The sequence below is a fragment of the Anomalospiza imberbis genome, chromosome 14 (genome assembly GCF_031753505.1).
Source record: "Anomalospiza imberbis isolate Cuckoo-Finch-1a 21T00152 chromosome 14, ASM3175350v1, whole genome shotgun sequence".
Taxonomy (NCBI): Eukaryota; Metazoa; Chordata; class Aves; order Passeriformes; family Viduidae; genus Anomalospiza; species Anomalospiza imberbis.
Genome location: NC_089694.1, coordinates 15,156,676 through 15,180,005, shown reverse-complemented (window position 1 = coordinate 15,180,005; position 23,330 = coordinate 15,156,676). Strand labels below are relative to the sequence as shown.

At 59.9% G+C, this 23,330-nt stretch overlaps 2 protein-coding genes across 6 annotated transcripts in view; one reads left to right on the top strand and one right to left on the bottom strand.

The window, feature by feature from the left end:
• The window catches only part of BMP15 (bone morphogenetic protein 15), a 71,955-nt gene that overhangs the window by 29,805 nt on the left and 18,820 nt on the right, over positions 1-23,330 (top strand). The window lies entirely within an intron of this gene.
• Positions 74-20,950, bottom strand: LOC137482596 (diacylglycerol kinase delta-like). 5 transcript variants are annotated; one of them, XM_068205034.1, is made up of 30 exons: positions 20,703-20,950; positions 19,487-19,731; positions 10,701-10,811; positions 10,506-10,586; positions 10,180-10,284; positions 9,844-9,976; positions 9,551-9,657; positions 9,003-9,128; positions 8,756-8,858; positions 7,114-7,276; positions 6,909-7,017; positions 6,613-6,752; positions 6,396-6,477; positions 5,827-5,918; positions 5,468-5,567; positions 4,981-5,221; positions 4,651-4,749; positions 4,441-4,540; positions 3,905-4,012; positions 3,357-3,450; positions 3,171-3,278; positions 2,918-3,031; positions 2,652-2,786; positions 2,402-2,568; positions 2,157-2,274; positions 1,984-2,070; positions 1,776-1,892; positions 1,594-1,696; positions 948-1,078; positions 74-524 (listed from the first exon to the last, which is right to left on the bottom strand). In XM_068205034.1, the coding sequence occupies exons 2-30, from the start codon at positions 19,682-19,684 to the stop codon at positions 450-452; spliced, it is 3,447 nt and encodes a 1,148-aa protein (XP_068061135.1). In that variant the 5' UTR covers positions 19,685-19,731; positions 20,703-20,950; the 3' UTR covers positions 74-449. The 5 variants fall into 5 exon arrangements, with proteins under 5 accessions (XP_068061135.1, XP_068061131.1, XP_068061134.1 ...); XM_068205030.1 differs by having other exon boundaries at positions 3,357-3,453; positions 20,703-20,948; XM_068205033.1 differs by having other exon boundaries at positions 948-1,075; positions 3,357-3,453; positions 20,703-20,947.

Genomic DNA, 23,330 nt, shown 5'->3' with positions numbered 1-23,330 from the left:
CTCAGGGGTGGAGGCCAGAAAGGTATTCTCAATTCCCTCCTCCCCACCTTCCCCTTAGTAATGACACCATGCGAGCAGCAGCAATGAGCATCTTCTCTCCAAATATTTACACAGCATAAATACCCACATGGAGAAGGGGAAACTTTGCTTTGGCTCCAGCTTGAGCACACAGAGGGTGGCCCCAGTTCCTACAGTGACCCTGATGGGGTGGGACTGGTGGTCAGACCACACACCTATCAGGGTAGACCTCTGCTTCAGTGTCTCCAGCCCCATAGGCTGGGGGAGAAGCAGTGGCTCCAGGGTCACTGGGGACAGAGTTAAAGCAAGGCAAGCAGGGGGGGCTCCATACATATGGGGCAGGGGCAGGGACCTGTTCCCCTACCCCAACCCCTGTTCCCTGGGGCAGCACCCACCCAGCACCTGGGCTGGGCTGCTGCTCTGCTGTCAGCCTAGGGCAGGTTGCTGAGTTCCTTAATGGCCTGAAGGATCCTCTTCATATGGCCCACTTTGGTGATCCCCAGGTCCTGCAGGAAAGAGAAAGTGGAGGTGATGCATTTGCAGGGGGCCAGTTCTTGGCCCTTGCTAGTAGACAAGCCACAGGGTGGAGAATGAGGCGCAGCCCAGCTCCCCATGCTCTCCCTTGCTAGAGCAGAGTGCTTGCTTGAAGCCTGCTGTCCTCTTGAAAGCACATCCCCATGCCTGAATGGAGGTGAGGGTTGGGTGCTGCTGATGCTGCTTTGCACAGGTGTATGGAGCCTGGCAAGCTGGAGGACCAAGGCCACCCTCCTCCCCTGCTTCCCCACCCCTGCACACAAGCTGCACAAGCTCAACTCTGCAGACCCAGATGTAGGGCCAACCTGCCACCAGGAGGGATAGGGAGAGGAGGGATGGAGGACACCATGCTCCCCAGGGCAGGGGGTCCCTCAGGAGGCACAAGGGGGTTGTACCTTAAGGTCTCTCCTCTCCAGCAGAATCAACTCTGAGCCCTGGATGTCATGCCGGACAAAAATGTCTCTGTATTCCCCTAAACCAAGTGCTTCCAGCCAAGCTGCCACCTCCTCGGAGCTCCACTTGTCTGCTAGCAGGGAGGAAAACCACAGTGGTGGACTGCTGGGTCCTCTGGAGGCAGTGGGACGCAGCAGGGCAGGCAGCAGTGATGGCAGCCTGTGGTCAGCAGACAGTATACCCCCTCCCACCCCTGACTCCAGCAGGGCCAGAGGCCACAGCCTGCTCAGGCTGCAGAGGTCTCTCCTCTCCTTGGCTTTCTTACAGAGCACCTGATCTGCTCCACCTCAACCAGACCCCCAGCTGTGGACAAGGGACTTACCCAAAGGTCTGAGCTATACCAGAGCCCCCTTCTCCCCCTAGCCAAGGAGTTATGGGGTTGGGGTGCTCTGCATGTCTGATATCAGAAAAAGCTGTCAGGAGCTCTTGCTGACAAGGGTGCCACCCCCAGCCAGCCCTGTTCCCCCTTCCTGAGGATTCTTCCCCAGCATCCCCAGGACAGGAGATTGAGGGATAGGTCAGCACGGGGGGGTCCTTTCTAGCATGGAGTGCACCACCTGTCTCTCCCTGGCACACTGCTCACTTTACCTGGGAGTGCACTGTTGGCCTTCTGCTTCTGCAGCTTGTCCTTCTCCTTCCTGGGCTTGGGGATGTTGAGGCGAAGCTTAAAGCTGCCCTTGCTGGCACCTTCCTGTGAGAAGCCAGGCTTGGTGGGATGCTACAGCTCCCTGAGGCTGGGCTGTGCCAGACCCCAGGCCCTGTGCACCCACCTCCTCAGCAGGGTGGGCAATAGGGCCCAGCCAGTGGATGTCCAGCAGCCGCTGCAACTCCTGGCCCAGCACAGTCAGGGGGCCCTGAAGAGCCTCCTCCTCCTGCGGCGAGTCCAGCTGTGGGGGACAGGGACCATGCCCATCCTGCTGCCACCCCCAGAGGTAGCAGCCTTGAGGGGCTTTGGGTGCTCTCCAGCCCCTCACTCACCGCCTTCCCTTCCAGGAATGCCCTGGTCTCAGCCCACAGCTCCTTGATGCTCAGCACCATCTCCACAGCCATATTCCTGCTGAGAAACTGGGGCACAGAGGGGTAACCCCTTGAGCGGCAGGGCCCCATGGGGCCTGGGTAAAGGCTGCCTTACACTCCCAGTCCTCGCTCACCTCTGAGGTGCCAGCAGCTTTGTGGGAGAGGGCTTCACTCAGTGCCAGGGAGCTGGCATTGACTGCATGCGCCAGCTCCTGCTCCATGGCTTTGTGAGCCTTGGCTGCCTCATGGATCCTGCGGGTGACAGAGTCTGGAGCTGCCAGGGGTCTCCTGGGCTGAGCAGGCACCTCTGCATGGTCTCCCTGTGCCCACTGTATCCCCCCTCCCTGTGCCCACTATATTCCCCTTCCCACAGTCTGACCTGGCAATGAGGGTCTCGGCGACCTGTGAGACCTGCTGCAAGAGGCTGCTCTCCTCCTCGGTCAGGTACTCCATGGACTGCTGGGAGCTGAGCCGGGGCCGTGTGGCTGCTCGGTAGCTCTCCCCTTTCTGCTTGTCTTCCCAAGACTTCAGGGTGCTTTCAAATGCCTGCGGGGGACAGACATGGCCCCTCTGAGACGGTCATCCCTCCCCATGTCCCAGCATGGTCTTGCTGAGCACCTCAGTCTCACCCGGTCCCTTGTCAGCATCTGGGCTCTGTTCTTGTGCTGGATTTTGATGATGCCAGGTGGCTGGATCCAGGCCTCTCCATCCACCTGCACAGGGACACCCTCGTCGCCCCGGATGGTGATCTTCACCACGCGGCACTGTGGGGCAGACAGCCCAGGGTGGCATCAACAGCTGCCAAGCTGAGCAGAGCCACACCGCCTCAGGCTCCACTGCTGCCCCAAAAGCTTTCAGGCATTAGTCGTGGGCCTGCAGGGTACCTTGCCACTACCTGAGCAATGCGATGGTGCTGGAGGTTGATGACCCGTGACACGGCCATCTGGATGCTGCCAAAGACTGCCACCACCTCCAGCTTCTTGTCATCGAAGGACGGAGCCCCAAAGTTCTGTAGAGGACCACTACACATGAAGACTTCCATTTTCCCCCATGTGTGCCCAAAGCAGGGACACCCCAGCCCTGGGGTGTCTTAGGACTGGGGAAAGGACATCACGCCACCCAACTCGTCTCACGGTACGGGCACTCACATTGTCCTCCTTGGTGCCTCCCCAGAAGTTGATGCCCCCGGCATAGCTGGGGATGTTGAGGACAGCAATGCCCTGCAGGCTGGGCAGTGAGATAGGCACCCCGTCACACTGCAAGAGAGGGCTAAGCCTGGGGGGCTGCTGTAACGCTGCCCCTCCCACCCTTTCCCTGTTCTCCCAGCCCTGTACCTCCAGCTGTACCCGCTGCTCCAGGTTCTTGTAGGTGCGCTGCAGGAGCTCCTTCGTGCCTAGCACCCCATACCACATCATGTTCTTGGTGCGGCTGCTGTGGGGCAAAGTGGAACAGATGAAGGGCTGTGGGCTCCCTGCTGCCTGTCACAGGCTCCACACCCTTCCTGGGCCACCGTGCTGAACAGTCCCTGACTGCCGGCCCCATCTTAGTTTCCTCAATTCCTGCTACCTCCCAGAAAAGCCAAAGGTGCAGCATGTTGCACCCAGATTTTGACTCTTCCGTGCCAGCATGGTAATGTCCCTCTCTCCAGGTGCAGAGCAAGTAAATCCCACCAAGTCCTCGTGTCTTCACCCTTTCTAGGGTGTTTGCAGCCTGCCACCAAGGGGTGCTCAACCCAGCAATGGTTGCAGGTACAAAATCTGCTGCAGGAAGGATCCCCAACACAGTAGCACCGAGTCACCCCTATGGCTCCCAGCAACTTGCTGGCACTGGGGAGCCAGGGGTACCTGTTTTTCCTGGGGGAAATCTGGGGGTTCCAGCCAACCTGCACTTCTTGGGGTGCTCATCACGTTTGTTGTTGAACTCCAGGGAGATCTTTGCATCCAGGCCGATGCCAAAGTAGTTATTCATGACACATTTCTCTGAGAAGTGTCTGAAATCAGCAAAGAGGGAAAACAGGTTGAGCAGCAGCTGCACATCGGTGGCTCTGGGTTGGCACCAGAGGATGCAGCGTAACACCCACTGGAGCAGAGCAGCTGGCACTGGGAAGCCTGACCAAAACTAGCAGGGATGGCTGCATTCCCCCCAGTCACCATGGTAGGACACCCATGGCACATCCAGGACCTGCCTGCAGGCGGGAACACCAAGCTCCAGGCATCAGCCAGAGATCCCACACCATCCACAGGCAGGCTCCCCCAGCATGGGCACTGCTTGGCCAGGGAGGCCTGGTAGCAGGGATGCCACACTGGTGGGCAGAGGCTGCTGCAGCAGCCTCCTCAAAGGGGCAGCACGGTACCAGCTCTGCTCCTGGGCAGCAAGAGTGGGCCAGGGTCCCCAGGGCAGGCAGAACACCTGACTCACAGGGTGCTGGGGTCTTCAGGGAACTGCAAGCTGCCAAAGGTGTCTGGCCGGTCCAGGATGATGGAGGAAGATGCAGAGGTCACCGTCACCCGCCGGGAGCCTGGCCAGGGTGACAGGGAGATAGCTGCCACATGGGTTCTCACCCTGAGCCCATCCCACAGCTCACCCCCATGCCCCCACAAAATGCCATGTGCCCTGCTGGCATCTTACTGAGCTTCTCCTCCTCCTTGTTGAACTCCTCTGAGATGTCCTTGCTGGGGCCCACACTGCCCTGGTAGGCTTGGGTCTGCTTGTTCTGCTCATCCACAGCTGGATACAAAGAGGGGCATGACAGGGAGTCTCTGCAGCCCTGTAGCCCCTCCTTGAGTCAGCCCTGTGGGCTTGGGCCAGGAAGGGCCCAGGATGGGGCCACTGCTGCCATCCCCAAGGATCCCAGAGGAGACCAAAGGCACGGGTCCAGCACCAACCCACTGTGGCTTCGTAGCCCCTGCTAGGCTGCTGCAGCATCAGGGAAGCTGCCAGCTCCCACCACTCCCTCACCTTTCTCTGTCTGCTCAATGATTTGCCGCAGGGCTTTCTTCAGGCTGTTTGCCCGCAGCATGAGTTGCTCCTTGGATTTGAAGATGCGAGGCATAGGACTGGGGTTGAAGCTGCCAGCTTTCTCCTGGTCCTTGACATCAGCATGGGTGGCCTGTGCCATTTCTTCAGGGACCATGATGGCCTGAGCTTCCTCATTCAGCTCCCGCACCAGCGAGTCCAGCTTTTCATTCAGCATGGCGCACTGTGGGACACCTACCCCACTCAGCACCTGGCACAAGCTGCTGCCCCCCACCAGTGCTGGGTGCTTCCCTGGGCACTAGGAGTGCCTGGATACCCCCAAGCACCTGCACACCCCGTGCCTGGGCACCCCAAGCATGGCACACCCCAATACAGGCTCAACAAGGGCATAGGCCTGTGGAGCAGCCCCTCCCCTGCTCGGGAGCAGTGCCACAGCTTGACCCAACCCTCCAGCTCCCCTGCAACACACCTTCCGTGCCATCAGCTCAGCCTCCTGCTTGTTCTCCGTCGCCCTCTTGTAAGCCCGCCCAACTTCGGTCACAAAGTCATTGACAGTGCCACAGAGGAACCTGCCAAGGGAAGTGGCTGGAGGTCAAGAGGGGCACAGTGTGGCCAGAGAGGCATAGATGCCAGCCAGGGCACCTGCTGGGATAACACCCGCTGCTCCAGAGGGCCAGTGCCAGGATTATGTGCCAGGCACCAGCACAGCCGGCAGCTGCTGGTGGCCAGCTGGGACAGCCTGGCCGAGGGGGGCGCAGTGGTCCTGAGGACAGGCCCCAGCCCAGCAAAAGGGGCTCCTGGCACCCCCATCAACAGCCCCCTCCTTACTTTGCAGAGGAGATCACCACTGAGTGCTTGTCTGACTCCAGGATCTTGGCCAGGTGGAAGGCAACGGAGTCCGCGTAATGCGAGATCTGGACCTGGGGGACACAGGACACAGCTGCCACCTCGCCACGTGCCCCGCTCAGGGATGGAGCTTTGCCCAGCCAGCCTTGAAGTGGGGATGATCAGCCCTTATTCAGCCCACTCCCCAGCACTGAGGGTAGCCATGCCCATGCTGCTGGGCAGAGGGGAGGTCAATCACATCAGGAGGGAAACTGAGGCAAGGGGCTGAAACAGGAGCACACAGAAGAGTCCAAAGCAGCTGGCCGGTGGCAGGCTAGCTCTACCTCACCTTCTGCCTGCTCCCAACTGCACATGCCAAGCCGAGACCTGCCAGGCTCATTTCATTGCATGCACCCAACTCCAGCCCCCTCAGAGCCCCAAACCCCAGGGCCCCCCAGAATAACCTCTTCCTGTGCCATCCCTGCCCGTGTGTCCCGGAATTGGGTTGAACAGGAACCTGCCCTCCAGCCTGCTCTCCCTATCTCAAGCCCCCAGATGCCAACAGTTCCCACCTGGATGTTGGAGTCCCCATTTTCCTCCTCCTTCAGGGCTGAGGGGGACTGCTTGGGGGCCTCATAAGTAAGCACACTCCACCTGCCAAACAGAGACCATGGCTGCTTGCCATCTCCTGGCCCCCTAGCACAGGGACAGGCAAGGAACTGGGACAGGCTGCCCAAGAGATGCCAAGGTAGAGGGGACAGAGAGACATGTATTCCATGCCCTGCTCACCGGTCCAGCATCTTGGTGGTGGCCCTTTCCAGCTTCTCCAGGATCTGCAGCAGCTGAGTGTCATCGTCACAGAGGCTGCCCCACCCCAGGACCCGTGCAAGGTCATTACCAGTCCCCAGCGGCAGGACACCCAGCTGACACTGCAGGAGAGACAGAGTAGGGGGGCTCAGAGCAGCCCCCAAGGGCACCTGTGACACCCCCAACTCCGCTGTGCCCCATTGCTGGGGCACACAGAGTGTGCCAGCGCTGGGGATGGTGCCAGCCTGCACTAGTAATGCCAGGCACTCCCAACTCACCTGCTTGTGGAGGCCAAGGGCATCGATCTCAGAGAGCACCCAACCCACGCTGCCATCCCCACCACACACCAGGATTCTGAAGGTGGAGAACTTCTGGAAGAGGCGCAGCCTGGGTGGGGGGCAAGGAGAGAGGGACTAGGTGCTGTGCCAGGTGCCCACTGGGACCCCACCAAGGCAATTCCACGGTGCCCAGGCTGGTGCTTACCCCAGGTGTGGGCCCCCATTCATGAGGTCAAAGACTTGGGCTGGGTTGAGGAACTGCTTGAACTTGCGCAGAAATTTGACACCCTGGTTGTCCCCACTCTTGGAGTTGACAAAGGCCAGGAGAGGGCTGGAGCAGGTCGAGGGGCAGGTGGCTTTCCAGAAACCTGCAGTAAGCCCAAACACATGAGCCCCGGCTCTCACTCCCCACACACACTTCAGGAGAGCAGAGTAAGGACACTCCATCTGCGCCGAGCCCAACCTGTGGGGTGCTGGGGCAGGAGGGACAGTGATGGGGATGTCCGGGGGATGCTGAGGGGCAGAGGGCAGAGGAAGCACTGTGCTTTTAAAGAAATGAGATGAGGAAAGAAATGTGCCCAAGGCAGAGCAGGATTGACAGCTGGCCCAGAGCCCGCACCTGCCTCAGGCACATCTTGGCCATCCCAGTCCCCTGGCTGGTGTCTGCAGGCTCCTTCCCTTGGCAGACCACGCAATGCTGCGGCAGGGACCGTATCAGCCATCATGCCACTGGCACCAGCCCCACAGCCACTGCCCTTAGAGCCCCGTGGGCTGCAACCAGGAGCCCTAGCACCCCCACCACACCAGGAGCACGGGGGCAACATCCCCACAGCCCCCCCTCCTTGCCTGGCCACTGCTCCATCTCCACTCCCAGCCCAGCTGAGCAGAGCGGATCAGTAACACAAAGCACTGAGAGCTGCTGAGTCAGAGCGTGGGCTGCAGCGGAAAAGCTTGCTGCCAGCAGTACCCATATGCTGCAGCAGGACAGCATGGCACGACAAGGGGGACTGAGGCCTTGCTAAGCTGTTCCCAGTCGGGTGGGCAACAGTCACAGCCACGGATGGCTGGGCTGCTGGAGAGGGACAGGGCAGAGACGCTGCCAGGGATCAGCCACCAGCAGCCGAGGCTCTGGAGCTGAGAAGCAGCCGCGTGATGGTTACCCTGACAGCATCCCAATGAGTAACAAGAGGCAAATGAGCCACCGGCTGAGCTGAGTGGTGAAGAGCGTTAAAGAACGAAGAAAGAAACATCCGGAGGAGAAGAACAGATTTTGCTCAGCGGAGCCCAGCTGGGCCCCTCAGGAGAAGGAGACAGCTGGGGGGGTCCCCCCACGCTCCACATGGCTTCTTCTTGAAGTGTCCCGTGCCAGGGCAAAGCTGTGCTCTGCACTACCAAAAAACCAGCTGAGCTTCAGACACTGAGAAATAACCCAAGCAAGAGTTTTATCCTGCCTTGAGAGATGCTGAACCATTAAGGTGCAACAGAGGACAGCCCACCTCAGGGGAGTAGGGCTGGCACTGCTGATCCCAGCACAGAGGGACCATGTCCTGACCCACTGCAAGTGGTGGCCTGGCAGGAGCGGCTAAAGCCACATGCAGGCAAGAAAGGCCACCCCAAAGCCCACAGAATACCACCAAGCCATTAAACAGGGTGCAAGGCAACAAGCAGCCTTCAGCTAAGGGAGGGGTGTTGACTCTGGAGCCTACTGAGGGTGGTGTTCCTGCTGTCGCACAAAACAGGCACAGTGCCACAAGCCAAAGCCTCCAGAGGACCTCAGAGGGCTCAGAGCCCTATCCCAAACAGCCTGTTCCCTCCACCAGACCAGCCCTGTGCCCTCCACGGCTCACCATCAGAATCGATGCTGTTCAAGGCAGTTGGTGGGATGATGGACACTTTGTACTGGCCCAGGGGGCACCTCTTGCCAAGGAGCTCCTTGCAGGCACTGTGAACCTGGGAACACAGGAGCACCTGTCTAAGCAAAGCTGGGGGATGCAGCACCAAAGTCTCCAGCACCAGCTTTCCAGAGATGCACACAGGAGGGGCAGTGCTGTCTGTGCTGGGAGAGGGGTGGGGACAGGGATGGGATATCCTTACAATGGCCTTGCACCAGAGACACCGCCAGTCCTGCAGCCTCCGGACGCTGCCACAGGTCCGGTCGCAGACAGCACAGCGTGCACTGACGGGCAAGTTCCCCTCCAGCCACTGATGGGGCATGGCCACCTGCAGAGAAGGGCAGCTACCAATAGCATCCCGCACGCTTGAGGGAAAGATCATAGGCCACCTCTTTCCCCAAGCACCACGGAGGTGGTGCCATGCAGCAGGGCAAGGCGGGTCTGGGACCTCTCCCATGTCCTCTCATCCCTGCCCACCTGGCTGCTTGAAGCCATCAGCATGTGAGGCAGGTCAGACATATCCCCAGAAAATGTCTGGAGGTGGTCCCACTTGGACAGCTAAAAGGGAGCCTGATACAGGGTTCCAGAGGAGGTGTCCCCAAGCTATGCCCCTGCAGAGCCAAGCCCAGAGGCCACACAGTGCAGGGGACAGCTACAGTTTCTTCCTGCTTCCTGATTTGGGCACAGCAAGGCTAGTTCTGCTGGAGGATCTGTCCTGCCAGGATCCCTGCCAGGGACTCCCCTGCTTACCCCATCCTCGTCCTCGATGATTTCAATGCCGATGGAGGCTAGAGTCGTCCACTTGCAGTTGTTTGTGGCTCTGACAGCACAGCGCTTGTGTGCCTTGAACTTGCAGACTGCATGGGGGGGAGCAGTGAGGAGCAGGGAAGGTCCCCACAGCATGCACATCCCTGGTCCCAAACCCCTCTGCATCTGGGCACTGGGCATCACCCTGCACCACTCCTGCTCTGGCCCAGCCTTGAGCGGCTGCCCTGCCCTGATCCCAACCCCTGCCCACCTCCCAGCCGGACCCCAGCACTGACCTTCGCAGGAGAGGCCATGGGAGGTGACCCCTGGAAGAGCTTCGCGGCACACGTTGCAGAAGGTGGGGCGGGCGTGGGAGCAGGCGTACCAGTTGTGCATGCCCGAGAAGTGCTCCATGTTGAACTGTGTGGCCTGGAGGCACAGCCCTGCCCCATCAGTGCCTGGCACCCTCAGCTGGCACTCCCTCCCTCCTGGCCCCCCCAGTCCCCCCAGCCCAACTCCTGTCCTTGTGGGGCGATGCCAAGGACAGCAGCTTGTCTGGCAATCAAAGGCACACAGAGGGAAACACACTCCACATAGAAATACGGATCCATACAGCACCCTGCCCACATCACCTCATGGATCTCCCACTTCTGGACGGATTTCAGGGCAGTGATCCAGTCCTCCATCTCCTTACGGTTCTCCGCACATAAGATGAGCTTCCTGAATGGTGTGATCACCTGCAACAGCCACCATCCCCACGTTCTCCTGCAAGGCCACTGCCAGGCCAGCCAGAACCCAGCACAGACCCCAGCAATCTCTGGCACACTCCTCGAGCAGCAGGAGGCCATGCTATGGAGTGCCCCATGGCTCCGGGGGGATGAGGGAGGTCTGTAAGTGCCTCCCCACAAGGTGCCCAGGTCTCCACAGGGTGCAGTTGGTAGCCCCACACCTCCCTCACCGTGAAACTGTTGTTGATGTTCTTGGTGCTGGTCTCGGCCACACTGGCATCGGACAGGTCCACCTCATCAAAGATCAGGGACTGCGAGGGAGGAACCAGAGCCCCAGTCCACCAGGCAGGGATCTCTGTCCCCTCCTGGGCTGGCAGGCTCAGGTCCCCCCCAGCTGGGTATGTTGGAAGCACCCCCCAGCCTACCTTGGCATCCTTAGCATAATAAAGTGTCCTGCCTCGCAGCTTGAAGTATCTTCTCTTCCACCTCTGGAAGGAGCTCGTCTGCTTCAGCAACAGCCCCTCCTTTACGCTCTTCTGCAGAGACCACAATGTCCTGAGCTCCTGTAGCCCCTCAGGATCACCAAAGCCACCACTTTCCCCTGTGACACCAGTCCCTGGGTCCCCAGGAGCACAGATTGGACATTCTGGGGCTCACTCTCTGCTGCATGTAGCAGGGGAAATTATGTTCCCTGCCTACCATTGCCTGGGCACTGGGCACTCCCTGTGAGCTGGAAGGATGCTGCTGGGCATGGCAGGGCTGGAAGAGGCAGGTCTCCAGCAGTGCAGAGGCTCTACTGTTGGTGCTTCCTCTCCATCCCCAGGGTAGTGCCTGGAGATCCTCACCCTGCTGCAGCTCCCTAGAAGCCAAGGGCAGAACTGGAGCCAGGGGAGCTTCCTTTAAGAGGACACTAGTGCCCCAGAGATACCTGGACTGCATATTTGAAGTGGCATTACCTGGGCACTGCGGCCCCAGCTGGTTTGGAGAGCAGACAGCCAGAGTGCAGCCAGCTCTGCCTTGCCCCCACAGCCCCTGGAGAGGACAACCTGGGGCTGAGGGTAGCCCAGAGCAGGCAGAGCATCCCTTGCAGCACAGTGCATCACTGCAACCTGGCTGCCCGTCCTCTGCCCTTCCCGAAACACAGCACCTGCCAATATTTACCCTTCTCACAGTGGTGTTTACAAGACTCAATTAATTAGTGTTTGCAACATGGCTATGAGCCTGAAAGAGGCAGCAGAGATGCTCTGGCACTGCCTCATCTTTGATTGTATCTTCTTTAAACACCAGCAGCAGCTCTGTTCAGCTGCTTCTCTGCAATTAGCTGCCACAGTGGCTGTATCCAATCCAGGCACATGATGACAAGCCACATTTAACGGCAAATTAGCACTGGGCATGAGGGCACAGCGAGAGAAGCATGGCCCTGGGGCTCTGCACTCCTGTGCCAACCCATGCGCTGCAAGAGGTGGCACCCAGGCACCTGTCAGCCTGCAAACACACCAGCCCCAGGTCTCACCCTTAATCTACTGCCCCATGGGTCTGAACCAGATGGCCAAAGCACCAGGAATAGCAGAAGCCTTCACAAAGAAGCTAAAACCCCGCCTGGGGTGCTCCCTGAGCCTCAACTCCCCAAATGCGTAAACCCCCCTGAACGTCCCTGGGGCACCCACCACACTGTTCCCTGCTCTCTTCCAGCCTGGCGTTTGAAGAAGGATGTTTTAAGCCTTTATCACTCCCCAAGACTGGTGCAGAGTTTGGCTGTGGCCAATCACCATGATGCCTGGGAATGTTGGTGCAGGTCCAAACAGCCCAGTTGTCCCCAGTGCCAGCACCCCGGGACACACTACGTCCCTTTCCCGGCCTCTCAGCTGCGAGAGCGCAGAGGGATCCTCCCAGTGGGGTCCAGCTGTGACCCCCAGATCCACACACAAACCATGCACCCTAGCAGTCCTTGTCCCACACCAGGAGGGGACAAGCCAGGGTCCTGCCATAGCCCGGTGGGATCCAGCCCCAAACACCACATCCACCACACCTGGCTGCACTCATCAGGCACAGGTGCCGTGTTTGCTGCAGTCATTGCTGTTGTTGCAAAGGACAGGCAGTGTGTGACAGCGAGGAGTGGTGTGAGGAGCTGTGACAGTGAAGGGCAGGGCTGGGGGGCAGCAGGAGAAAAGGATGGCAAGGAGAAGGAAGAAGAGGAGGGTCCATGATGGCACCTCAGGGCTATCACAGCAGGGGCAGGAGCCAGCTGGGCATGGGCACTCTGCCTGGCTCCAGGGCCATGTGGGCGACAGGATACAGCAAGGACTGGCTGCCTGGGAGGGTGGCACCCACTCCTGCAGCTCCCAACAGCAGCAAAAAGTCATCACCCGGCCCCAAGATGTCCCAGTCCTGGCCCTCCCAGGGACAGGATCCAGCTGCCCTGAAAGGCAGACTCCCCCACCTCCACCACAACACCCATGAGAGCTTTACAACACTTCCAATACCATGGCTGGGGGACTGTGCCTCAGTTTCCCACCAGTGCAGACTAATCCCTAGCCATCCTAAAATGGGGTGGCAAAACTGGTGTAGAGAAACTCAGGGGCACCTCTCCCCATGCCCACCCTTGTGGGCTACTTGGGGCATCAAAGCCCAAGCCCTCTGTGTCGCCATGTGCAGCATTTTGCTGCACAACTCCTCAGCTGCCCATCCAGGCGCCATCATCCCCGCTGTGTGATGCCATGTGGTACAGGTTCCATTGGTGCCAGCACGGGGTCACATAAACCCTCCCTGGGGGAAAATAAGGCAAGTCCCCTTTCCAAAATAAGCCCTGGAGTCCAGCTGTCCTATGCTGCCTGGGCAGGCACACAAGTCTGGGGTGGCTATTTTGGGATCTCACTGTAGTAAGCCACTCACCTACCTCATTTTTGGACCAGGGGTCTCAGCCAGGAGCACCTGCTCCAGCTGCTGGGGCAGGGAGCAGCTCCCAAGAGGCTCCATAGTTTTGGACCCCTGCTTTTGGAATGAACAACAGGAGGACACTGAGAGCCACACGGTGGGAAGCCACGCTGCAGCAGCATTGCTGGGGGAGCCCAGTGCTTCCCCTTTGCAAACAGGAAAGGGGTGACGATGGCAAGGGCAGACAGACCATGCTGGGGTGGCATCACCCCTGCTGTGCTGGCTCCCCAGAGCCCTGTCCAGAGCACCAGGGTCACCACAATTATATAGTAAGTGGCTATTAGGTACCCTAGAGCTCAAAAGAGCTGGAGCTGAGCACCTGCAGCACAGGGACTGCTTCTTCTTCCTGGAGAGTTTTGGGGACACTGGCAGCTCCTGGCCACTGGGCTGGGAGCTCTGCACCAGTCACTGCACAGCTGTAAAGCACAGTGTGCCACCCACACCCCAAAACAAACCCAAGCCCCTCCACTCACCCCAACCACAGCTTTTCTGTCTGGAAAGCCCCAGGCAGCACTGCAGGGAGCCTCAGTAAAGCCAGAGCTGGTCTCACCTCAGCAACCAAGGCGGCACACCCAGAGCCACACACAACCTGCCCAGCAATCAGCCAGAGGCCAGCTCCCCTGTAGGGCTCTGTCCCAGCACTCCACCGCCACGGCCCGAGGTCCCTCCCTGCCCTCTCCAGCCCAGGGGACTCAGCACCAGCACGGGGGGATCCCAGAGGCACAGGGCAGGAAGGCAAAGGTAAGAATGAAACCACACAGCATCAGCAGACATACTACCACCTCCAGCTCAGATGCAGCTGAAGTGGCAGTGGCAGCGGAGCCTCAGAGGGGACACAGGTAGAAATGGCCCTGGGAGGATGGCCAGCCACGTGCCGCGCCAGGACTGGGCTGGTTTCCAGAGGCCATCATGCCACAGCCTGGCTGTGTGCTCGGCACAAGCACGGGGCTTGAACTGCAGCCCAGGGGAGCTCAGCACCCTCCAGCAGGGATTCTTCCAGGTCAGGCTACAACCCAAAATGCCAGCCCTTCCTTCAGCCCTAAAGCAGAGCCCCAGGATGCTGCTTTGTTCTGCCACCCCACTCTCCCAGCTCTGCCACCAGCACTTCTGGGAAGAGCCCATTGTGCAGCAAGGTCTGACCACAGCTGAGGCAGGAGGGTTTTCCTGCTGGGATCAGCTTGGACAGCGAAGGAGCGCCTGGAGAAGAGCCAGGAAGGTTGTTACTCAGGAATGCCGTAACATACGGCTGGTGAGCACCACGCTATCTGCCCACACAGCTGGCCACCCTACACCACTCCTGAAGGGATATACCTGTCCCTGTGACCACACGATGCCTCACCTGGTAGGAGGAGAAGGAAAAGAGGATAACTTGTCAACACACCAACCTGCATTGCACCAGCATCATTCCAGGCAGCCACCCTCCTGCTCCAAGTGCAGCAGCCCACTGGGTACAAGCCGGAGTCCAGCTGCATAAAAGCTCATCCCCCAGCTGAGCCAGCAGGCACCAGGACAGCAGAGAAAAGCTGGCAGACCTCAAACAGCCAGCTGCAGGGCTTCCACGAGCCGCTAGGCACCCCACGGGCTGGAGTCGGTTGGAAACCTTATCAGGCTTTGTGACACAGCAGAGCTCTTCTGGGACTGGGCAGTCAGGGGGCTCAGTGCCTGACAGGTGCTATGGCCCCACAGGCTCAGCTGCTCCCAGAGGATGGAGCTTTCTGCCTTTGCAGGACCAACCACAATATCCCTTCCCCGTGCTGGGTGGATGCTTAAAAGGAGATTCCAGCACCATTCCTGACAAGCCATCACATCGTGCCCACAAGGCCACTGAAAGACGACCAACAATTAACAGGAGGAGAGGAATGAGGAAAGGAGCCCCCAGAAGAAAGGCAACCCCCCTACAGCACATTATCCAGCAGCTGCTTTTTAGAAATGAGGCCGTGCTTCCCTATCTACAGCCACATCGGTCCCCAAGCATCCTGCTAGCAAGCATCCCACATCAGCCCGACCTGTGCTAGTTCACCTCTGCACCTTGTGCCCCAATGCTGGTGGGCACAGCCCTCCCTCTCTGCCCAGCAGGGGTGAGCAAGAGCCGATGGACAAGAGCAACATTCACATAACAGAAAAAGTGAGCATGGAGAGGGCAGAGTGCTTGAGAAACCTCACAAACATCCGGCTAGTGACAGTGGGGCTATCTTCACACCCCAGGCACCAGCTTGGTGAGCCCTGATTAATGAGAGCAAGCCCAGCCTCCCTGGTCTCAGACAGTGTTTTCTTGTGTTGAGCTGCAATTCCTATTTTTTCATCTCTGTCCACTGGCAGGCACCACTGAGAAGAGCCTGGTTCCCCCTTTGCTGCACCCTCCCTTTCAAAAACTGGAGACCCCTTGGTTACAGTGTCTCCTCCAGGCTGAACAGTCCCAGCCCTCCCAGGCTCAAGTCTAGAGGATGCACTGCCCAGGAGCCACGCTCCTGCTGCAGAAGAAAGGTTTCCAGGCCTGGCCCCAGTCAGCTGTACCTTCTTTCTTCATCTTTTGGCCAGGATTTAGTGCTCAGTGGGCAGCCTTCCCCACAGCCTAGCTCTATAGCACTCCCTGCAGCTGCCCAACACCCCAGTATGCACAGGTACAGCTTGCCCCATTCCTAGGGCAGCCTGAGCCTGCAGGATGCTCAACACCTGCAGCAAGGACAAGGGTACCAATAAACCCACTGACCTCCCCGAGCCCCATGGGAGGATTCTGGTGGGTCCCTCAGCCCCACCAAACAGCTGTGATGTATCTCAAGACCAGGAATTTGGGAACACAATCCCCCTTTCCAAACAGCAGACAAGCCATGGCTGCCCCTGCCCACCACGGCCAGGCACATTGTGCCCATGCCATGGGCAACCCTGGATCCCTGGCATACACCCTGCTGTCTCCCCCTTGATGCCTCTGCCTCCCAGCTCTGGTGCAATCGCCCCAGGAGCTGTCGCTCGCTGAACCAAACAGCACTGCTGGATCACCCTCTGCCTCTGCTCTGGGAGGCAGCTGCTGGAGAGCCTGTGCTGAGGCAGTGCCGGGGAATGAACGCCCCAGCCACATGGGCAGGGTGTGACCCACCACCCCATCAACTCAAATGCGTTGGTGCTCCCCAGAACCAGTGGCCCCTCTCTCCCCTTCGCCCAGCCCTAAGGGGACCAGTGCTGGGAAGCAGCATCACACCCCCCTCCCACTCTGCACCTGCACACCTAAAACCTGGTACAGGCAACTGCAGCCCCTAGATGCGTTGAGGAGGATGGGGGTGGATGGGGATGGGAATGTCAGCAAGACTCCATCCATCCTGGAACCTTTCAGTCCAGCAGGGACACCTGCATCTGGCAGTTGTTTTTGTCACCAAGCACAATGACCTCGCCGCCTCCACGGCAATGCTGGCACAAAGCACCCCACAGGGTGTCGGCAGTTCCAGCCTGGAGGTGTGGAGTGGGGGGGATGTGATTGATGTGGAGGCTTGAGGAAGGGATGTGGGGGCATGAGCATTCAGAGTGCAGAAGCACTGGGACTGGGGAGCAGCAATCAGAGGGATTCAACAGATCCCAAAATGATCCTCACCTATTCCTGTCCCAGGGGCTGGACAACAGCCTGGAGTGGGAGAAGCTGCCTGCTTCCAATACCTGAGACCGAGGTCTCCCCAGTCAGTGTGGATGGGGTGAGGGTCCTGACCTTTCTCAGCCCCCCAACATGGCAGGCTCCTACAGACCCTCTCAAGCACCCCACCCACCACATATGACCCAAAATAGGACAGTGAGCCCTGACCCCCCCACCACCTGTTGTCTCAGGAGCTGCCACCCTGGCACTGAACTCTCCCTTATAAACGGTGTTCTTTAGGTACCTGCCCCTGGGGTGCAGGCAATGATTCCCTCCCCCTACCCCAGCCCCACCTGGGTGCCAAGGATGTCAAGACAGGGCTGTCACTCGGGAAGGTGCCTGCCATGGCACACACCCTGTGGCTGTGGCTGGAGTGACAGGCAGCACACGTGCCATGTCCAGGCTGTGAGCCTGACCTGGGCGGCAGCAGCAGCAATGTCATCCAAAAATCCTCATCTGCGTAGGGAAGGAAGGAGTCCATCCAACCAGAGGCCAGGCTGGCAAGTGCGCTCCTGCCCATCTGGACCAGGGCAAAGGCATCCTTGGGAAAAACACTGAACCCCAACACTGAAAACACAGAGGTGGCAGGGGAAGCATACACACCTCACCCTCAGGCCCCTCCAGCTCCAGCCCTGCCAGCTCTCACTCTCTCCCCCAGCTCCCCAGGCTGTTAACCCAGACATGTCATTGCCACCTGCCCATCCATCACGCCACCTGCCTCCCCTGGCACGCTGCACAGCCATGCTCCTGCACGGCTAATTGCCGCTGCCAGGCAGGATGTGGGCAGCAACCACAGCAGGCAGGGAGACAGCCTTTCCCCACGTGCAGCCTGCCAGCGCGAGGCCAGAACCTGCTGCTGGAATGGGGGGATTTGGGGATTGGGCTGGCACTCGGAGCATGCTCGTGTTCCTGTGCTGCTGCTGGCACAGCCCAGCCATCTGCCCCTTCCCCTCAGGCTTCCTGGCATTGATGGCTCCCTGTGGTGTCCCTGTGCCCCACAGCATGGCAGGTGCTGCATGGCAAACTCTAGTGGCCACTGCTGCCCTTTGGGAGGGTGCTGAGGGCTCATACACAGAACTAAGCATTCCCATAATCCTGCCCACTGGCCTGGCTTCCCACCGTGCCTCCTCCCCAACAGCCTGCACCCAGCATAGCCCTCTACACCCACCTGGCAGCCAACTTGGAGAGGGCAGAGTTGATGCCAGCCTGCTTCAAAGAAGGGGATATTGAGGTATGTTCCTTAAGCAGCCAGAGGGACTCAGTAAGAGCCCTCTCAATGCCCCATGCCCCAGAAGTCTCTTCTGCCAAGTGGAAAAACCCCACAGTGCTAGGTTGGGAGCATGCAATTTCCATACCCTTGGGCAGGAATCCTCTGCCCCACCACATGCCAGTGCACCAGGCTTGGCATAACAGCCAAGACAGGCCCAGCAGGAGGAGAGCCTACCCCAGCCCCAACCATCCCCACAGCTGCCACCAGACCCATACTGCCTCATTCCCCTTCCTTCATGCCCTCAGCACCCAACACTAGAGCCCAGTGATAGCCCCTTTCTCCACAACCACATTCCTATCTGTGTTGTCAGAGCTCTCCCCACTCCCTGCAGCAGCACAGCCACCAAATCCCCACTGAGGGGTGGCTGGCACCAGAAGCTGGCTGCAGGGGGATTTCTAGCAGCCCCCGTGTGCCGCCCAACACTGCAGGCACTGCCTTGACTCATTCCACCACCTCCTTCCTGCAGCTGAAAGGTGGATGCAAAGGACCAGATGTCATCCAGAACATCCTCCCAGCACTGTCTGCATCCTCCCTCCCCAAAAAGTCCCCCCCAAACCTCCTTCTCTCCCCACATCCCACCTGGCCATTCAGCCCAGGTTATTTCTCCCTGCATTGCATTTCACTGTCCTGACATGGGACACCTCTGACAATGCACTCCTTTTTGGCTAAAGGCACCACACCCCACATTTTGTAGGTACTATCAAAATAGCTTTTTCTGAGCCAACTGTGATACACACACACACACACACACACACCCCAGCTGCTGTCATGCCAGTGGCTGGGAAGTATGAGTGTCACATCTGACCTCAAACCACCACTGGGGACTAGATCTGTGGGAATGGGGAGCATGGGGAGCTGGCACAGCTAAATTGATCTGGGGCACTAGGAAAGATGCAGGTTCCATTTTGCCACCCACCAAGCCCTGCATACACAATGCCTGCAGCAGGGTGTGGGATCCGAGGAGCCTACAGAACTGTCATGACCCTAAATCTTAGCCCCAGAGCATCCATGGAGCACAGCCTCCCAAAAAGAGTCCTCTTCTTCCAGGGACAGGTAAGGGAACCCAGGGGATACAAATGCAGCATGAAAGCAACGTTGTAGGGGCTGTGTAGGTATGGGAGAGACCCTGTTCCTGAATAGTGGGATAGAATCTGTGCTCCACAGCCCCATGGGACCAATGCTGACACTACCACTGTGGGGTTTGCATGTTTCTGTGTGCCCTCCCACAGGACACATGGGGCCAGAACCCTCCCAGCTCTGGCTGGGTCAAGTCTGCCAGCAGCAAGAACCTGGTACTGATTTACACCCTGGTGAACTCCCCTGCCCCATTCTCAGCGGTGACCCCACACCCAGCCAGCCCCTCACCGGCGGCATCCCCCACCCCTGACCTTGCTTCTCATCTGCCCCGAGGTGGAAACCTTCCGGATGAGCTTGTGAGAACTGTCCTCCTGCTCGCCCTCGCTGTCGGACGACTCCTCACCACCCACCTCGGGTGAGATGGGTGCCAGCTTGTCCAAGTCCAGGGATGACACTGATTCCCGGGTCTTCCTCGAGAACAGGTCCCCAGGCACCAGCTTCTCGGCCATCTTCCAACCTGGCTTGGCTCAGAGCTCTGCAGCCCCTGATGACAGCCCTGAGAGGACAAGGACACATAGGAATGGAGGGAAAGCCCTGAAGAGGCATGCATGGCCCCTCATCCTGTAGGGCTCTGCCAGCTGGGAGGTGCAGTCCTGGAAATCAAGGGAGACGGCGCATCCTTGCCCAGAAATGACACTCAGGGTGGCATCCTTGCAGGCAAAGTTTTCCTTCCTTGCCTTTTTTTCCGTGTCCCAGCTATTCCTCAGCCTACCTGGCATCCCAACGTTGTCCCTGACTTGGGCGCAGGAGACGGTGGTTGCCCCGTGCTCGGGCATTGGTACATTGGCGCACAGAGGGGTGGAAGCCATTCCCGCAGCCTGGGCTATTTCTCCTTGTTGCCCACCCCCGAGGTGCTGGGCTGCCCTGTGTGGCCGGGGACAGCGCAGGGATCTCCATGAAAAGCAGCAGCTGGACCCCGCCATCCGTCTGGCTCCGGCAGCTGGTTAGGGATGGGTGAAGCTCCCGCGCCCATGGGTCGCGAGCCCCGAGCAGGTGACTGCGGGTGCGCCGGGATGGAGGGGGGAGCGCGGGGTTCCCGCATGCGGGGGAAGCCATGTCCCCCTGGCATCCCTGCCGGCCCCGAGGGCTGAGGAGGGACTGGGGGGGCACCTACCTCGACGAGCGAGCCTGGACGGCAGCAGGGCTGCCGTGGCCGGGCCGGGGGTGGCGGGGGGCACCCCACGGCGCCGTGCCGGGCCACACGCACCTACCACGGGCCGGCTCCACCGCGCCCTCCCCCTTCCCCGCGGCTGCCGGCAACCGCGGTGCCGTCTCTCGGCGCAGCAACAAGCGTTGCGGGGAGAGGAGAGGGAGGGAGGGAGGGAGGCAGCGCTGCGGCCCGCCCCCCCTCCCACCCGGGTGCATCGCCTCCTCCAGCCCCAGGGCTGCCGGGTGCCGGATCCCCGCCGAGCATCCCGCAGCACGCCCAGGAGGGGGAAGGCGGAGCGCCCCCCGCCCCGCACACACCTTGCACGACCCGAGCCGCCGCCGCCGCTGGTGCAAGGTCTCTGTTTCTTCGGCCCCGGCCCGCCGTCCGCTGGCCCCCCGGCCCCGCCGGGACGTGCCTCCGCAAGCGGCCCCGGCCCTGCCCCTGCCGCAAGCCCCGGCCTGCTCGGCACGGCGGGCGCTGCTGCGCGGCGCGGGCGGCCCACGCACGGCCCCGAGCATGCGGGCACAGCGGGCACCCGCGCGCCGCCGCGCGCACCCGCGTGCGGCACCCGCGCGGGCACGGGAGAGCACGTGCACGCACGTGTGCACCGCCCGCCCACGCGGGCACGGCGGGCACGGCGGGGCGGGTGCGCTCGGGCACGCGCGCGTGTGCACGGGCTCGCACGGGCACGGGCAGGCGCGGCTCCCGCCGTGCACAAACGGATGCTCCCGTCACACGGGTACGTGCATGGGCAGGGGAGAGCACATGCCCCGCTGCGGTGCACCTGTGTGTGCACCACCCTCGTGGGCAGGGCCAGCACACGCACGGGCATCACAGCCGCACACGTGTGTATGCCGTCCACACAGGCACACGCACGGGCATCACAGCCGCACACGTGTGTATGCCGTCCACACAGGAACACGCACGGGCATCACAGACCGCACACGTGTGTATGCCGTCCACACAGGAACACGCACGGGCATCACAGCCGCACACGTGTGTATGCCGTCCACACAGGAACACGCACGGGCATCACAGACCGCACACGCGTGCATGCCGTCCACACAGGAACACGCACGGGCATCACAGACCGCACACGTGTGTATGCCGTCCACACAGGAACACGCACGGGCATCACAGCCGCACACGTGTGTATGCCGTCCACACAGGAACACGCACGGGCATCACAGCCGCACACGTGTGTATGCCGTCCACACAGGCACACGCACGGGCATCACAGACCGCACACGTGTGTATGCCGTCCACACAGGAACACGCACGGGCATCACAGCCGCACACGTGTGTATGCCGTCCACACAGGCACACGCACGGGCATCACAGACCGCACACGTGTGTATGCCGTCCACACAGGAACACGCACGGGCATCACAGCCGCACACGTGTGTATGTCGTCCACACAGGAACACGCACGGGCATCACAGACCGCACACGCCGTCACGCCCCAGGCGTGGGAAAGCACATGCACCCTGTGCGTGCACATAGATGCGTGTGGGCACGGGTGAGCACACGCGCTGCCACTTTGCACGTATTTGTGCATTCCCCACATGGACGAGGACAGGCACATGGCTGGCACAGGTGAGCGTTCACACCGTGGCCACACACATTTCTGTGCACATACCCACAGGCACACCCCAAGCACAGGTGAGCATGTGTGCCAGTGCCATGCAACCATATGGGTGTGTGGCGTCCCATGGAGCCCAGCACACAGAGAGATGCCACCACACACTTAGTTGTGCACACACTTCCACGTGCACACAAATGTGCTGGCAGCCCAGAGAGCCACGCATGTCCTGAGTGCATCCCCAGCAGGGTGGGCAGCAGGATGAGGGAGGGAGCTTCTCCCCATCTGCTCTGCTGTGCTCCGGTGAGATGCCCAAGAGTGCTGGCTCCAGCTCTGGGGTCTCCAGCACAAGGAGAATGTGGCACTGTTAGAGTGGGTCAGGAGGACACCACAGAGATGCTCTGAGGGCTGAAAACTATCTACTGTGGAAACAGTAGATGTGTGATGTAGGCTGTGAGATGTGGGGTTGTTCAGCCGGCAGAAGACAAGGCTTCAAGAAGACCTTAAAGTTGCATTCCAATATATCAAGGGGGTTCCAAAAGGAGAGTTTTTCACAGGGCATGTAGAAAAAGGACAAGGGGCATCAGTTTTAAAGTGATTTATTATGTGTTTGGGTTAGACAGAAAGAGGAAATCCTTTTTCATAGGGGTGGTGAGGCACTGGCACAGGTTGTCCAGAAAAGCTGTGGCTGGCCCATCTCTGGAAGTGTTCAGTGCCAGGCTGGATAGGGCTTGGAGCAACCCAGCATCCCTGGAAGATGTTCCTGCCCTAACCCTAACCCCAGCCCTAGCCCTAGCCCTAGCCCTAACCCTAACCTTAACCCTGCCCATTGCAGGGGGGGGTTGGACAGAATGTCCTTCAATGATCCCTTCCAACCCAAACCTTTCTGTGATTCTGCGGTGTGCGTGCATGCACATACCCCCACAGAGGTGTGATTGCATAGAACATGCCCTGGGGCGTGTGTTGGAGCACACACACATGCATGCACACAGGGGGGTGTGCTGCCAAACAGCCCACATCTAGGGAGAGAGGGTCCAGCCTCACGTTCCATCCCACAGTGTCCCATGGCTGCCTGTGCTCATCGCTCACCCACTGCTGCTCTGGGCTCTCCAATGCTGGCAGAGCCCCGTATCCCTTCCTTCCTGCAGAGCCATGCTGTCCCAGTGCAGGGACAGGGAGGGCTCTCTTGTCTCCTCCCAATGCATGGCTTTCCCTTTCGGGCTGTAATGGACTGTGGGAGTGAGGGGGGGCTACTGTGGGGTTTGGACTTTTATGCTCCAGGATTCCCCATCTCCCACATGTGGCAGGGGTCTCTCATTAAAGCATCACTACCTGCCATGTCCTCATCCTTCCCAAGCTCAGG